At 27.2% G+C, this 18,920-nt stretch overlaps 1 protein-coding gene across 1 annotated transcript; it reads left to right on the top strand.

Moving 5' to 3' along the window:
* The first annotated feature begins 5,197 nt into the window (after positions 1–5,197).
* Positions 5,198–7,488, top strand: LOC112735397 (hydroquinone glucosyltransferase). Its single transcript, XM_025784939.2, has 2 exons — positions 5,198–6,124; positions 6,543–7,488. The coding sequence occupies exons 1-2, from the start codon at positions 5,300–5,302 to the stop codon at positions 7,212–7,214; spliced, it is 1,497 nt and encodes a 498-aa protein (XP_025640724.1). The 5' UTR covers positions 5,198–5,299; the 3' UTR covers positions 7,215–7,488.
* Positions 7,489–18,920: the final 11,432 nt, after the last annotated feature.

Genomic DNA, 18,920 nt, shown 5'->3' with positions numbered 1-18,920 from the left:
TATTAAATCGGTTAATAATTTATTTTTTAATAAATTAGAACAAAATCAGTTTATTATAGCAACAATAATAAACTCAATTGTCTGTATTATAATTATTAGACCCAGTTTGATCCGATCAAATTATACCATCTAAACCGAATATCTTTAAATTTTTTGATAAAAAAGACAATTATATCCCTTATTTTTTGTTTTTCGGATATTTAAATTCCTAAAAATTTAAAAATACAATTAAATTTCTAGAAAAAAATTTGGTTTATTGTTATTGTTATAAAAAAAATCGATTTTATTCTAATTTGTTAAGAAATTCAAAAATAACCGGTTCATTAATATGTCTAATAATAATATGACACGTAAATGTCTTTACAAAAAAATGTTTTACACATCTCTATAGGAACATCCCCTTTACAACAATCTAAAACGACCACTCTTCACATTAACCCGATTAGACTTCCAATTAGACTAAAACAACTCATACCTTTTGATTCAACACATCCTCCACCCTCTCCTCCATAAACACGCCACACACTTCTCTCTCCTTCTTCTACCTCACTAATATCTTCATCCAAATTTTCACCCATAAACACAAATGCATTCCCAAGCACTACTTCTATTTTGCAACAAGACACCACATCTCCTCCTCCCTCTTGTGAACATCACCATCCTGTCATTCGTCACCATCCCAATCACCACCACTGGCAGTCACAGCGACACCACCAACCACCTCCTTACCTTTCAGATTATTTGTGTAATTTCTCTCTCACTTATGTAAATCCTTCTTCCTTCAAGTGCCATTTTCCTTTAAGCACTGTTATGTCTTTTTCTTTCCTTTCACCTTTCGTCATCAATTTATTGTCTCTACATTCTGGCCTAAGCTATTAAGAACGCTAATATTCATTTAAATTGATGCAGTGACATGAAATATGAGTTGGATATCCTTGAGTTGAACAATATTTGACTGTAAATGGGTGTATCAGATCGAACATAAGCCAAAAAATTTCATTGATCGGTACAAAGCACGTCTTGTAACTAAAGAATTTACAGAAATTAAGGTGTTAATTTCTTAGAAACTTTTTCTCATGTCGTCAAACATGTAACTTTCAGAATGGTACTTGCTTATGGGATCTCTATGTTTAAATTGTTTACATGTCTTTACCTCTTGAAATTGCATCCACTCGTCCAAACCAATGCTGCAAATTGTTGATATCACTCCTAATTGTATGTGGTATAAAAAATTTTATACACTCTTAATTTCTCATGATATCAACTGACAATACCAGATTATAGTTTATTTGTCAAATTTAATAATGTTGGAGTCTTCTTTCAGTTTATGTTCATGATATAATTTTCACATAAAATTTAATTTTTGATCTTGCTACCACTAAATCTATTTTGCACTAGTATTTTAGAATTAAAGTCTTAGGTCCTTTAAAATATTTTTTTTGACATTGAAATTGTTCAATCAACTAAGGAGATTTCACTATCACAGAAAATTTTATTTGGATCTTTTTGAAGATGGTAATTTATGAGATGCTAAATTGGTTTCTGTTTTTATGGATAGTACCACAAAAATATATCAAGATAATAATTCTCCCCTCTCAAATATTTTTACTTATCATTATTTGATTGGTCGTCTCATTTATTTTACCATCATTCGATCCAATATTATGTATGTCATATAATAATTGAGTCAATTTATGGTAATTCTCACTCAATTCTATTTCTAAGCCACTAAGCAAGTATTGAGGAGGAGTGAATCCTCTCGATTTATTGTTTGATAAAATATAACTTTTTATCATTTGATATGTTCTCTTCTTATATGTTTTTTCTTAATTTTATGTAAAGAATATAATGTGAGAGATCACACTTTATTAAATAATTAAAAAAAATTAAAAAATTTATTCTCATATTGAGATACTTGAAAAACAATCCTAATTTTTTTTTATAAATTATAACCTTCAACCTTTTTATTTTATTGATTTTAATTAGCAGAATATTCTAACATATGAAAATCTTTGACTAATTATTATGTTTTTTGAACAACTCTTTAGTTTTTTGGAAAATCAAGAATACCATTACGTGTTTTTCCGTTGAGGCTAAATACTAGAGGTTATTGTCATTTGATCAAACAAAATACTTAAATTAAAATGATATAATTTCTCCTTGTTTCATCTTTCAAATAATTCACCGACATTTTCACCAAGACATTACCTCTTCAACTTTTTCATCTCAATATTTTTAATGGTATTTCAGATATCTTTTATCCTTTAACTTACGGAGACGTATTAAACCTCCATTCCACATTATCCCACAATAACAAGAAGGAAACATCAAAACATGCTATACGTTAAGCCCAACCAATCACAGAAAATTCTCCTTCACATCACTCTTTCATTCGGTTACATTTCAGCATATTTGCACTCCTTATAAAAATAAAGTTGTTATGGTGACTCAAAACAGCTAATTAGATCACTATAGTGATTGTGTAAAGATTCTTTTATTTTATCCATTTTACATACACATAGACTTTATGTAATATAGGAACTACTATTCTTTGTAATTTTCCGGTGAAGAATGATACAATAATTCTTTATCTCTATTTCTTTCTTCTTTTAATTCCTATTAGCATAGTTATCAAAACCGAATCGGTGATCAAATCGGTCAAACTACTGGATTATTAGATTACTGATTCAACCGATGAGTCTTTACCTATTTTTATATACTATAAATATTTGTTGAAAAAATAATATTAATAAATATCGTATAATCATGAAAAAATAAATAAATTGTGATTAATAAAAATTTTTTATTTATCTTTTTAATTTGTATTAAATATAAAATTATAGTTAAATAAAAGATAAATGATTTAAAAATGAGTGACATTAAAATTAAAATAAATTGAATATAAGTAAACTAAAACATCCTATATGTATTATAATTTGTACTTCCATTAAAAAGAAACATTGCAGCCTGGTGGTCTTGGTAGCTTCTTTTTTACCTTTATGTAAGGGTTCGAACCCCAGCCATCACATTTTGGATTTTTTCAAAATCAAAGCATGACACTTGGCAACGCAAGAGCATATGGAGCACGGTGGAATTGCGGAACGCTGGTGCGTCGTAGGTTCTCCTTCAATTCGACCGAGCGGTTCGGTTGAACCGATGCCCACCGGTTTTTGCCGGTTAGTACGGGTTTGACCGGTTCGTTCCGGTTCTCTACCTTAAACGGTTGAAAGTTTGGATCGGACCGGTGAGGTCTGGTTCACCAATTTTCCGGTGAGGTTTGGTTTATCGGTTTTTCAGTCGAACCGGACGGTCCGGTCCAATTTTGCTAACTATGCTTATTAGTCAATATTAAATATTAATCGATTTTAAAATTGGTGGATTCTATGGTGCCTTTCATTTCATTGTAGTTTAAATTGCCTAACTTACTTTTATAAGTAAAAAATAAAATATATAAAGTAAGAATAAAATATTTAAAGTTTATTAAATATTATTTCTTTGCCTTTTTTTAGTAAGTTAGGCACCATGTCTTAAACACCGTAACATTCACCTTTAAAATTTATATTTATAATTAAATATTTACTGATTTAAAATAAAAAATTTATAATTTAAAAGTTAAAATTTAAAATAAAAAAAATAATTTTAAAACAATTAACTAATAATGTTAATAAAAAAATAATTTTTTAACATTATTTTTTTTAAATGGACTAATATTAATTAAACAATTAACTTTTTTAATATTACTCTTAGCGTAATTATTAAATCTTAAATAGGTTGCCACGAGATACTATAACAAAAATAATGATGAAGTTATAATTTTTGTATGTAGAATTTCTTTCATCTTAAAAAGAATTTAAGAGTAATTCCTCTATTTAACCAATTTTTTTATTTTATTTTTTTTATTTAGTTTATTTTTGTCACCAAAAATCAGGTTGTCACGAGGATAACGAGATATATATATTATAATGTTAAATTGAAGAGACAGAAAGTACATAAAGTAGGGTTAATTTTCTCTATACAGAAGAGTGGTCATCAGTCGCTTTTGCTTATAAGGCTAAAGATAAAAACGTACATTTCAAACTATTTACCGTCAGTCAGAGAAGTTGATTGATACAATCACCTTAAGTATATTATATGGAACACCTTAATTGGCCTTTTGGCTAAGATCAAATGCGTATTATTTGGAATTGAAAAGAGATTACACCAATCACTCAATGCTGTATATGTTGATTGATTTATTTATTATATATCTTCTATTATTGATTTTTTTTAATGACTGTATCATATTTAGAATTGAAAATATTTCAAATTAATGTTTAGATTTATTAGCTAATATATATTTTAAGAATATATATTAAAATTATTATTAATATATTTTATAATTTTTTTAATAAATACAAAATAAGTATATATATTAAATACTTAAATTTTGATATATTTTTTATAAAAGAATTTAAATAAATAATTTTAACATACATTTCTAAAACACGTATTAACTAAATAATATTTTATTTTATTTTATTATAAAATTTCATGAAAAAAAAGTATTTTTAATAACCAGATATTAATTCCAAAAATAGCAAAAACAAACATTTTAATTCGGATAGGAAAAGGATAGTCAAACATTATAGAGTAAAACGAATTAAATTAAGGGGCCCTCTCCTATCAATAATAATCAATGTAGCGTACAAAACTTATGTTACAATTTTTAATGTAAATTAAGAAAATATTTAATGTTTGTTTTAACTTTAAGTTTATTTTGGATTTATAAAATAATACATTAATATTTATGAAATTATATACCATGAATACTAATAATATTTTAAAATTAAAAATAAAATTTGTCATTATAATATTTTATTTTAATTTAATTAGAATAATTTTATATTATTTTTAATTATTCTATCAAAATTATTATACAAATAATAAAATTTTATTAATTCTCTATAAAAATGATACTATTTTTTAAGATATCACTAATTTTATTTTATTTATTAATTTTAATACAAATTTTTAATTCTAAATTATTTAGCTCTTTAAAAATATAATTATGATACGTGTATATTAAAATTAGCCACTAATATAAAATATATTTTAAAATATAAATATATATTGAAAATAAATTAAATTATACATATATATTGATAATTGATTTTAGTGTCTAATTTTAATATATAAATAATTTTTTTTTAAAATACCAAATGTGATACATATTCCTAAAACATTCGATGTGCGGACTCATTCAGCGTCACATATTACAAAACCATCTTGACTCATCACTCTTGAGCATCATCAGACAATTATGGAAAAGAAAAATCCATGCATAGTGATGGTTCTTTCCCCTGGTCTGAGCCATTTGATTCCACTTGTTGAGTTTGCAAAGATTCTTACTCATGAAGATGATGAGTTGCATGTGAAGTTGATAATTCCAACACTTGGTCCTCCTTCTTCTTCCATGAACTCCATCCTCAACAAAAACTCTCTCCCACCAAACATAACCTTCACTCTTCTTCCCCAAGTCAACGTTGAAGACCTCATCATCACTGATGAGAATCCTCAACCTGCAACTCAGATGCAACTAACAGTGAAACATTCTCTTCCTTTCCTCCATCAAGAACTAACATCACTCATCACTTCCACCAATCACAACATCCTTGCAATTCTCTTCAGCCTCTTCTCAACCGATGTTCTTGATCTTGCCAAGGAATTCAATCTCTTGTCCTATGTTTTCTTTGCCTCTGGAGCTTTATTTCTATCATTCTGTCTTCATCTTCCACACCTTGATGATCAACAACAACAACATGAACATGAACAAGAAGAGTCCTTGTTGTTCCACCACCAGTTAACAGAAAAAACTACTGTTCATGTTCCAGGTTGTCCTGTGCCGTTTCAGGTCCATGATTTTCCACAACCAGCTCTCTCTCAAAGATCAACCCAAGCCTACAAATCATTTCTTGGTGTTTGCAGAAAGTACTCACTGGTTGATGGTGTTTTAGTCAACACTTTCACAGATTTAGAAGCTGATTTAATAAGAGCCATAGAAGATCAAGCCAACAATAGAGAAAATACTAATAGCCCTTTTGTTTACCCTATTGGACCAATCATTCAGAGTGCCACCAGCAATCAGGTTCATAGAATTTTTTTAAAACTTAATTTGTTTTAATTTTATATTCAATATTTTAAATATGTTTTAATTATACTTTTAATTGGACAATATGTCAGATACAACAATCTTATAGTGACATATCACTCTGTCAAAAAGTAGAAAAAATTCAGATGCTAATATGTTATCGAGGATTGTTATTTGTTACACTAATATATCCATTAATAATATTAATTCTTAAAGGTATAATGAAAATATATTTAAAATATAAGGAATAAAATTGAAGTAAATTAAACGTAGATATTTTTAAAATTTTTCAAATATTAAGAGATAAAAAGTATAGTTTATCTTTAATATTTAAGTATATTTATCTCTGTTATTTAAGTGCATTTTGTATTTAAGGTATCTGAATATTCAGAGTTTATGATGAATTCTAATACAGGTAAACAGGTTAGTGTGTTTAAGATGGTTGGATAATCAACCACCAAGATCAGTGTTGTATATATCTTTTGGAAGTGGTGGAACACTTTCTCAAGAGCAACTCAATGAGATTGCATTTGGATTGGAACTGAGTGGACACAAGTTCTTGTGGGTTGTGAGAAATCCTAGCAACTTCGGTGGTTCTGCATATCTTAATCAACAAAAGGAGGATCCTTTACGCTATTTACCATCAGGTTTTGTGGATAGAACCAAAGAACAAGGCCTAGTGGTTCCATCGTGGGCCCCACAAGTTGAGATCCTTGGTCATGGATCCACCGGTGGGTTCTTGAGTCATTGTGGTTGGAACTCAACGCTTGAGAGCATTGTCCATGGTGTTCCCATGATTGCATGGCCATTGTTTGCTGAGCAGAGAATGAATGCAGTGTTGCTCAAAGATGTGCTTAAAGTGGCACTCATGCCAGAGAAGGTTGTTGATAATGATGAAGATGGGATAGTGAAAAGAGAAGAAATTGCAAGAGTTATAAAGAGAATGATGGAGGAAAATAAAGAAGGTTTGGAAATGAGAAAGAGAATCAAAGAGTTGAGTGATGCTGCTGCTGCTGCACTCACTCAAAATGGTTCCTCTCATAAGGCATTGTCTACTCTTACAAAGAAATTGAAATGTAGCATTTGAATTTTTTTTTTAAGTGACAATTTTAATAAGGTGGAAACTCAACTATTGAGAATCCTTAGATAATAATTTAGGTGGAAATTCAGTAGTTGACTTCACGTGAAATTGATATTTAAGAGTCGTTAGATAATTTGACTGATTTGATTAAATTTTTATCTAATGGTTCTCAGATATCAACTTCATGTGAAGTCAACTTCACCTGAATTTTCACCAATAATTTAATTAAAATGGTTGACTTATTTAATAATTTTTAATGAAGTTATGTTATTGTGAAAAATTGAATTAAAAATAATTTAATTAAATATATTAAATTATTTAATAATTTTATTTATTATTTTTATCTGAATTTAATTTTTATTTCATGTAAGTAGTGAATTATTTATTTATTTATTTATTTTTACCGAAATAAATGACAGCTTTATAACGCTTAATTCTGCAATTTTTGGTCTTATTATATATAGGATCATGATCTTATTAAGCCTTGCTGGCATGCATGGTACTTTTAATAATAGAGAAGTATTAAGAGTCAACAAATTTTGTAATTTGTAACAGTCAATTAATTATTATTAATATTTTTAATGATATAAAATTATATTTAATAATATAATATTATTTATTTTCTTTTACTTGTTAAATATTGTATTTTAATAAAATTGCTGAACATAAACCTTCTCTTAATGATATAATGGGCTGTGAAAAAGCTACTATAAGGAATACAAGTGTATCATTATTGGCTTATTGTTGATGCTGCTGGTGGTAAAGTATTTGACTTAGTGCGTGATTAATGTTTGATTATACTCAACGATATATTCAGTTAAATTTTTGAAACACTACTATACCACCGATATAAATATAGGATACATGACATGACAATGGGGACACAATATTTTAGAAGTATCAAAATTATTCTAAAAAAAAAGTGATATCAACTACTATAACACCGATATAAATATAGGATACATAGATTTTTTTAAATATTTTAAAATTTATTTGTTTAAATAAAATAATATATCTGACTAAAATAAAAATTTATATATTTTATTTTTATAAAATTTATATATTTTATTTTTATAAAATTTAAAATCTCAGCATAATAAACTTTTTTTTAAAAAAATTCGATACAAAATTTTTTAAAGCATATTTATATACTCTTAGTTTTTAGTCTAATGAATTACGAGATATAATGAGAAAAAAATGCTTAAGTAAAACGTGAAAGGTTGTTTTTTGTTTTAACTAAAAATAAAAAATTTAAATTTATAATTTTTTAAATAAATATAAAAAAATTATGTTATTTAAATTATAATTTATTGATTGATGAGCCGAAAGGTTATCTTATCTTTTTTTTTTCTTCCACAACATGGGTCAGATTATGGTACGTAGCAAATTTACTGAGAGAATATAATGCAGATTTTTTTTATGTGACTAGTAGATGACTAGATGAGAGAGAAACTAGAAAGTGGGCCATAGTGTCTTTATCAAGCTATTATTTGCATAATTGCATCCGTCCTTATTTGAGTCAGGGGATTTGACGATTTGTTCTCTTTCATATGAATTTCTAAATATTGGATTTTGGATTTTGTTTTTGGATTTATTATTTTCTTCATGTAAATGGACAAATTCATTTTGTTATTATTAAAAACAAAAAAGTTATTATGGTAATCATTGACTTTTCTTTCATGGATAATATTTTTTCCACTAGATTAAATTTGTAAACATTCTATTGTACGATGAGGATTGTAACTTATTTATATTTTAAATTAACATTTTCTTAAATTTTCTAATTCTACTTAATATGTCTAAATTTAAAAGTTATTATTTTCATTTTCTACCCTTTTAATATCGAAAATTAATTTTTATGTTAGAAGAATTATGGTATAATTTATCGATGTAAAGTTTGAAGTGATTAACCTGAACGTGTGGGTATAGAAATGTTTGATAGTTCATATTACACATGACACATGTTAATTATAGCGGGATAGCTTCTTAGTTTATGATTAAGTTGCTAATTATTGTTCAATATTTGATCACAAATGGCATTAAAAAACAAAAGTTGATGTGTATTCACATATAGAAACAAAGTAGCTCCTCATCAGAAGAAAAGGGTGTTAGAGATGCGGAGGATCATGGACACCGAATTAACCTTTTGTTTTTTGTAAATTACGATTAAATAAATTAAAAATTCTTCTTGCTTTAACTTTTTTGATCATATTCCACGAAAAAAATATTTCTTCTAAAATAATTAAATAAAAATAAAAAAATAAATATAAAATAAAAATATATAAATAAAATATTTTAGTATTGATAATTTAGAGATATTAATATCTTAATATAATAAAGATGATTCATATATATATATATATATACTCTATATTGTAGTATATAAAGAGAGGAAAATAAATGTTTATATTATTGCTATATTTATTGTTAGAGGCTTAACCAACTATTTATATAGGCATCAAATTTTTTATTTTCAAATTTTATTAATGAGAATTTGAATTTTTTTTTCATCGAGAATCTGAGCCGCTTAAATATTAATGGGTATCCACATCATCTTTATTACAACACTTTTTTTAGATGACCATTTAAGATTATATCTCGTTAAAATCTTATTAAAAATTTTCAATAGAAAAAATTTTAGTGAAAAAAAAGAGTATAATATCCTTTGTGATGAACACTGTCACATTAAAAATCTTGTTAAGAAAAAATTTAATATGGAGAAAAATCTTACCATGAAAAAAAGAGTACAGTCTTCTCCTCTTGTCACCATTATTATTTAATATCTCAAAATCGGTGCATCCCAATTTGATGTACCAATCTTTCAAATGAGAATTTTGGAAGTGACTTTGTAAATAAATCTGCCAAATTATCGCTTGAGCAGTTTGTTGGACATCAATTGTTCTTCGTTGATTTTGAAGGTCATGAGTAAAGAAGAATTTGGAGCTATCAATTATTCTATCACCTTTGATTATCCACCCTTAAATTTAGCAATGTATGCTATATTATCTTCAAATAGAACAATCTGAGCTATTTTTCTATCAGTTAGTCCACATGATGATAGAATATATTGAATTAAATTCTTGAGGCAAAAATACTCACGATTTGTTTCATATATCGCTAGTATTTCAGTATAATTAGAGAATGTTGATGCTATCAAGGACGGATCCAAAAATGTTATCATGGGAGCCAATAACATATATAAAATTAAAAAAATATGCAAATAAATTATAATGTAAGATGCATTACAAAAATATACCGATAGAGAGTATATATTTAAAGTACAAAAAAATATGTGTACTTTTTAGTAACGAAGTGGTACACGTCGATTCTTCATATCATAAAATTCATCGATAATAGAATCTATGTCAAATCTTTCAACAATCTTCTTTTCAATGTAAATCAAAAGACAATTAGCAAGAAATTCATCTTCCATTTTGTTTTTGAGTCTATTCTTCACAATATTCATAGCTGAAAAAGATCTCTCAGTTGTAACAGTTGAAACAGGAAAAGTTAATATCAAGCAAATCAAACGATCAATCAAAGGATATGTTAAAGACTTTTCTGTCATCATTAATCCTTGACATAACTCCGAAATTGTGCACAAATTAATTAACTCAACATGATTAGGAACATCAAGTTCATAAAGCTTCTATTCTAATGTGAAATTTTTCTTGGTCACTGAAGTCACCTGGATAAAACCGTCCTACTAATTCACATACTTTGTTGACACTGAAGAACTTATAATTATCTCTGGGATCTAAAGTTGAATTTAAATTAAGCAATTCTATCATATTATTATTGAATCTTCCATTAAACTCTTGCAATTGTGTATCAATTACAGCCAGAAATAAATTAACACAGTAGTGATGCTCCACTGAAATTTGGTCAACAATTTTGCGAGTTCGACCTCTTCTAGGAATATGCAATGCATTCATATTAGGAACTTCAACTTCATGTTTCTCACAAAATAATATAACTTCTTTTATGAAAGCCTCCCAACTTGATTCTCTCATTCTTTGAATTAAAGTCTTGGTAGTAGAAACTAGAGTTAAAGCATTCAATATGTCTTGATTTTTTCGTTGCAAAGCTTGATAAAGATTATGATTAGCTTTCAAAATATTTCTTATCAAATGCAAAACAAAGACAAATTTAAATGACATAATAGCATCATACGCAGTGTAACGTCCTATCACACAGAGTCTTACGATTAAGTCGTAAAGCAGAGGTGACAAGGTATTATGACCTCTAAAAGAAAAAGATATGTATATAAATATAGTGGATGAAATCATATTTAGGAGTCTTGAAGAATAAGCTAACAAAAACGATAAACAGAAAATCATGTCACACTCGCATGGATATTCGTAAAACAGATAAGTAAGATAAAAAGAAAACTAAAAACATATGTATATATCAGAGTTCCAAACCTCAGATAGCAAGCTCCAGACTCGACCTGCAAAGCTGAGGCTGGCCAGAGTATATAATTATATATATTTATATACAACCCAAAATATAACTCAAACTACAAAATAAACAGCTGTATCTCCATGTCAATCTCTAGGAGGGACAAAACATAAAATGTACATGCGGAGATATATATATATATATATATATATATATATATATAGCCTAAAACAAAATATGACAGTCCAAAAAATAGTTCTTCACTTGTAAGGAGGGTCTCCAGACGCTCAACGAGGTGCCTCTTAACCTGCATCTGAAAAACAATAACATAGTATGGGGTGAGAACCAGATGTTCTCAGCATGGTAAAGATGCCCGCATAGTTAATATAAAAGGTCCTAGAAGAGCCAGAGGCATTCCTAAAACTTCGACACTCAGATTTCAGCTTAAGGACTCAACTAAACCAGAAATTAGGTAAGTTATCTAAGGTATTAAAGTTCTAAATCTAACTTTAACTTAACACTTCACTTTCTGACTCCTCAAATCTTCCGAGATACTGGTGGAATTTGTTGGAAATAAGTAGTATGACCACAATCCAATCAATCACGTGTCAAATAATTTGTTATTGTTATTATATTAAAATGTTAATATAATAAAGTCCTTGATTAAATTTAGAGATTTATCATTGTGATAGTGATCATAATATTGAGAGATAAACCTTTTATAATTTAATCTAAATTGTTCTTGGTCATAGGATTATTAAAAAGGACATTAATTATCCAGAAAGACCAATATATATATAATGGTCCTCATTGGATGAAAATTAATAGATCTCATTTATTAAATTATATATATAGATGGTGCATATAGAGATGTGACTATTGAACTGACTCACTCTGAGAATTTCTAATGGTTATAATTACCACATAATTGTCAATAGGATATTCTCAAGATGAACATAGTAATAGAGTTTTCTTTGACCTGCGACTGTCATAGTAATTAACAATGTATTTATTATACTTTGATTCCAGACACCTAATACCTAGGGTGCTAGTTGAATGGATATTGGGTATGATTTAAATACTTGTAGAATTAATGATTAGTCAATAAGGAATCCGTCAACTCTCGGTAAAGAGTTTGAGCTCTATGATTATAATGAATGAGATGAATAAAACCTTGGCCAAAGGGATTGAATGAATAAAGAAATGAGTTTATTAGGTCATTCACAGTTCATTATAATAATGGTAACAAGTTAGAGTTTGACAGTTAAACCATACTCTAAAGGTTAAACAAGAGCTAGAAAGATGGAAGGAATTATACTTTGTTCTTCTGAGGTTTTTAGTAAAAATATATTACTTCATACAATCGAGTCGTTGAGGAGTGTTGCTAGACGCCAACCTTGATTAGTAAATTTAGTATGACTAATTTACTACCCACTTAGTATTAAACCTATGGGATCACACACTAACGAGTGTTCTAATCTTTGCTATAGAATTATTTAATTATTATTTTGATTTGATCAAATAAATAATTATATTAATTCAGATGGAATATTATTATATTTTTTGCTAGCACCAAAAATATAATAATAGTATGATAATTGAGAATATTAAATGAGATTTGAGAATAATTAGTTATTCTATTTCTAAATTTGAATGAGATCCTAACTGATTCCGTTTTCAAATTGAGTTATGATATGATTCATAAAATTTGAAGGATTCAGATTTGGAATTTCAAGATATGATTTAAATTTGAATTGAGAATCAAATTTAAAATCAGTAACAAATCTCATACTATATATATGTATGCAAAGAGTAGAGGAATATAACAGAGAGAATAACAAGAGTTTTATTCCTTTACCTCTACACACATAAACGTATGTGAGCCTAATTCTTGGAGAAGAATTTTATGGCGTGTAAAGAGTTGCAAGAGGTTTCTCAATTTAGATCAGATGTCCGTTGGTCAAAGAGTTGACAGCAAAGATTGGTCTCGGTGTGGATACGCATAGCGCCTTCGTACCATCGAAGGAGAAAAAGATTTTTACTAGTCAGGTATTTAGATCTGATCTACTATATATTTATTATTGGAATAAAGTTTAAGCACAAAATAGATCTTTTTAGGATTACCTTCTTTTCTTCCGCTGCGTGTTATGAACACATGGTAATCCTTCAGTGGTATCAGAGCTTTGGTTTTTTGTGTTTAAATTTTTATTCCTATTTTCTTAAAGTTTGTGAATTAATAGAATTAATTCAAATTGTTTTTAAGCATGTGATGTATTTATTTCTATCGAGATGGTTTTTTAATAAATTAATAGTTAATTTATTTTAATTATTTAATTGTGATTAAATTATATTTTTTAATATAAAAGTTATGTTTATAATCAAATATTTTGTTTGATTTTATTTATTTATTAAATTTTATTGTGATTTTGATCACAATGAAAGGAATAAGATGCAAAATATCTTTTGTTCGTTTCTTATATATATAAGTGTATATATAAAGGTCAAATTTGATTTGATAATTTTTTAAGGCTAAACGTTAGTACATGAAAAATTAAATTTTGATTTGATTGATGTGTTTTGAACACTATAATTTTAGAAATTAGTTTTTCTAATGTTCTTGATGATAAAGAGCAGCCTGACAACTAGGAGTTTTATTTTTAATATAATAATCAGTATATACATTTGATGTATTAGGGATTTAATTTTATATTTTGCCTAGATAACCTGAGAGTATAGAATTTAATCTATGAGTACTGATGAAAAATTCTCTAATAATACAGATAAATCCTAAAAGTTAGGATATTGCTAAAAAAAATAAATGTATCTCTTGTTTACAAGGAACGACCTGACAACCAGGAGAATTGTACTCAAAGATAGAATTTATTTATGTATATGATGATGTATAAGGAGAATTAATTTTATACTTAAACCTAGACAACCTAGGGGTATATAATATAATTCAATTAAATAATTGTTTGACAACTAGATAATTATTTGGGATTATAATTGTATGAGATACAATTTAATCATGTTTATTTGGAATAGGGATGAGTAATAACTTGCCAACTAAGATACTCATTCGTGATTCTAAATAATTTTGTCAGAAATATAGATTTCTTGATTTACTTTCATATTTAAAATTTTTAAATATGCTCATTTTTGTGTGACATACTTGAAAGTAATATATTGACATTTGAGAATTATTCTCATGTAGGAAAGGGTTATCATGGATATGATAATTCTATTAAAATAATATCCTCCAATAAAATTGTTTTTGAAATGGTAAGAACTTTTGAAATATTTGTAATAGCCATAAGTTCTAATTTTAAAGGTATCTCCCTACTATTTATTATTGAACATCTTGAGAAGATGTATGATACCCCAAATAAGATAATATGATTATCAAATATTTTATTTAAACTAGTTGGAGTATTGGGTAATATATTTTAAATTAAACAACTTTAGAAGTTGAAATATCATTAGGCAAATGGTTTTTGCAAGAATTGTTCTTGTAAGCATTTTTGGAGATTTATTTTGTTACAAACAATTTATAATTGGCCTTAATAGAATTAAGATTTGTAATCATTTTAGAAAAACTCAATATAAGTATTAAGGATGCCAATTAAAATTGCTCTTAAGGGTTGGTTTGACCAATAATAAAGATATTGAGTATTTTTATTATAAGAGCTTAAAGTAAAATCTCTAATAATTATCTAATTGATATTCTATTGAATAGAGAATGAGATTCACTCCATGCATAAATACTAGTAATCAATATATTCTATCATGTTTAAGAAACATGAAATTTGATTTAGTTGAGTATCACTATTTGTTAAATATTTAGACTACATTTTAGAAATGTTGCTAAATTAACAAATTTCTCATTAAATCAATTATTTACACATATGAAATATGGAAAAGGCATAAGCTGAAACTCAAGAACATTAGAGTTTGGAGATATCTTATATGTGTTAAGAGATTGCACAACAATAGAATTGATATTAGGTCCGATAAATGAGATTTATTGGTTATCCTAAAAAATAATGAGATTATTTTTTATCACTCTTCTTATGACAAAGTGTCTGTGATAAGAGGTTAAACTCTTTTTTAGAAAAGGGATTCCATCTTAAAGAAAGAGTGGGAGTACAACTCAATAGAGGATATACTTTCTCAAAGTATAAAAAGGTTTGATCATCAAACTAACTTTTCGAAAAAAGTAGCCTATTTGTATAATGATACAATTCTATACAAATAGATCTAATGATTACTTAGATTTTTTTTTATAATAATGTTCAATAAGGATTGTCCTTAAAATAAAATTATGCACTATTGTAGTGAGAGATTTCATATTTTGAGAAAACATGATATTTATTATGCACTAGGCATATCTTGCAAAAGGTTAAGCACATGTGCTCAAAAGTTAAGGTGTTTAAGGTCAAAAGAGTTTTGATAAACACAAATGTGCATTGAAAAATTATACATATGATTGATTGGCTCTAGTGCAAGTGAGAGATTATTGTGATAATAGTATACCCAAGATCCAATCTATCATAATTGGTTCTCGTGCAAGTGGGAGATTGTTGGGAATAAGTAGTATGACCACAATCCAATCAATCACGTGTCAAATAATTTGTTATTGTTATTATATTAAAATGTTAATATAATAAATTTCTTGATTAAATTTAGAGATTTATCATTGTGATAGTGATCATAATATTGAGAGATAAACTTTTTATAATTTAATCTAAATTATTCTTGGTCATTGGATTATTAAAAAGGACATTAATAATCCGGAAAGACCAATATATATATATATATATATATATATATATATATATATATATATATATATATATATATATATATATATATATATATATATATAATGGTCCTCATTGGATGAAGATTAATAGATCTCATTTATTAAATTATATATATAGATGGTGCATATAGAGATGTGACTATTGAACTGACTCACTCTGAGAATTCCTAATGGTTATAATTACCGCATAATTGTCAATAGGATATTCTCAATATGAACATAGTAATAGAGTTTCCTTTGACCTGCGACTGTCATAGTAATTAACAATGTATTTATTATACTTTGATTCCGGACACCTAATACCCTAGGGTGCTAGTTGAATGGATATTGGGTATGATTTAAATACTTGTAGAATTAATGATCAGTCAATAAGAAATCCGTCAACTCTCGGTAAAGAGTTTGAGCTCTATGATTATAATGAATGAGATGAATAAAACCTTGGCCAAGGAGATTGAATGAATGAAGAAATGAGTTTCTTAGGTCATTCACAGTTCATTATAATAACGGTAACAAGTTAGAGTTTGACAGTTAAACCATACTCTAAAGGTTAAACAAGAGCTAGAAAGATGGAAGGAATTATACTTTGTTCTTCTGAGGTTCTTAGTAAAAATATATTACTTCATACTATTGGGTCGTTGAGGAGTGTTGCTAGACGCCAACCTTGATTAGTAAATTTAGTATGACTAATTTACTACCCGCTTAGTATTGAACCTATGGGATCACACACTAACGAGTGTTCTAATCTTTGCTATAGAATTATTTAATTATTATTTTGATTTGATCAAATAAATAATTATATTAATTCAGATGGAATATTATTATATTTTTTGCTAGCATCAAAAATATAATAATAGTATGATAATTGAGAATATTAAATGAGATTTGAGAATAATTAGTTATTCTATTTCTAAATTTGGATGAGATCCTAACTGATTCTATTTTCAAATTGAGTTATGATATGATTCATAAAATTTGAAGGATTCAGATTTGGAATTTCAAGATATGATTTAAATTTGAATTGAGAATCAAATTTAAAATCAGTAACAAATCTCATACTATATATATGTATGCAAAGAGTAGAGGAATATAACAGAGAGAATAATAAGAGTTTTATTCCTTTACCTCTACACACATAAACGTATGTGAGCCTAATTCTTGGAGAAGAATTTTATGGCATGCAAAGAGTTGCAAGATGTTTCTCAATTTAGATTAGATGTCCGTTGGTCAAAGAGTTGACAGCAAAGGTTGGTCTCGGTGTGGATACGCATAGTGCCTTCGTACCATCAAAGGAGAAAAAGATTTTTACTAGTCAGGTATTTAGATCTGATCTACTATATATTTATTATTGGAATAAAGTTTAAGCACAAAATAGATCTGTTTAGGATTACCTTCTTTTCTTCCGCTGCGTGTTATGAACACATGGTAATCCTTTAGAATTAACAAATAGTCTCAAATACACAAGCCACGTAATAATCTCTTTTCTTTTTAAATTAACATTTCAAATAAAAAATCTAATTTTTATAAAAATCTAATTTTTATACAAATTTTGGCAGTATCCCCTCTAAAACTCGAATTTCTGCCATCCTTAAAGGGTCCCAACTACCAAACCAAACACCTCTCAGTCATTCAAATAATTTTCAGTAACAAATTATTTCAAAATCAAACAAATACCAATATTAAATCTTTTTCCAAAACCAACCAACTTCAACAGCAAATTAGTTACAATAGCTAAACCACACATTTTATTTCATATACACTATCCATCAATTATACATTCAATTCATTCCTATCTTAAGGTCTTTCAGCCTAAATTTTCACGTGATACTAAACATTAACTACGAGAAACCAAAACCATACCTTTGTTCGAAATCAAAATATTCGAAACTCTGGAGAAGCTTTCTAACTGAGTTATCGAAGAAGGAAACGTCTAAAATCGTCTGTGCCTTCTAAAACTCCCGTTGGTCGAATTTAAGAGGTAGAAAAATTACGTCACCGTCAACTTCTATCGACCAAAAATAATATCAACGTGTAGAGAAAGAGAATACGAACATTTTTACCGGATTAAATTTTTTATTGAAATTATAGATCGCAAAAAATCAAAATCAGAGGAGGTTTACTTTCTCACGCTTCTCTCTCGATTACTCTTCTTTCTCGCCCACTCATTCCTTCGGATACTATATATATAAAGTAAATATTACTTATTCCTTCATACGATACTATTATATATAAAGCTAATCATATAATAAGGTTAATGATACTCAATTACTCATAACTATATATTATAGGTTAGGTAGATGGCTGCCGCCTTTTATATATATATATATATATATATATATATATATATATATTATTCTAATTATTATTATTATTATTATCTTATGCATGTACGCATATATATATATATATATATATATATATATATATATATATATATATATATATATATATATATATATATATATATATATATATATATATGCGCAACGTAA

Source organism: Arachis hypogaea, chromosome 2, assembly GCF_003086295.3.
Source record: "Arachis hypogaea cultivar Tifrunner chromosome 2, arahy.Tifrunner.gnm2.J5K5, whole genome shotgun sequence".
In the NCBI taxonomy this organism is placed as follows: Eukaryota; Viridiplantae; Streptophyta; class Magnoliopsida; order Fabales; family Fabaceae; genus Arachis; species Arachis hypogaea.
The sequence above is the reverse complement of the archived record's forward strand: the minus strand, read 5'-3'. Positions and strand labels throughout refer to the sequence as shown.

Excerpts from the sequence above, each read along its gene's own strand:
- LOC112735397 (XM_025784939.2), top strand. The coding sequence starts at position 5,300 with ATGGAAAAGAAAAATCCATGCATAGTGATGGTTCTTTCCCCTGGTCTG. Across the intron at positions 6,125-6,542 it reads AGAGTGCCACCAGCAATCAG|GTAAACAGGTTAGTGTGTTT; the intron begins GTTCATAGAATT and ends ATTCTAATACAG.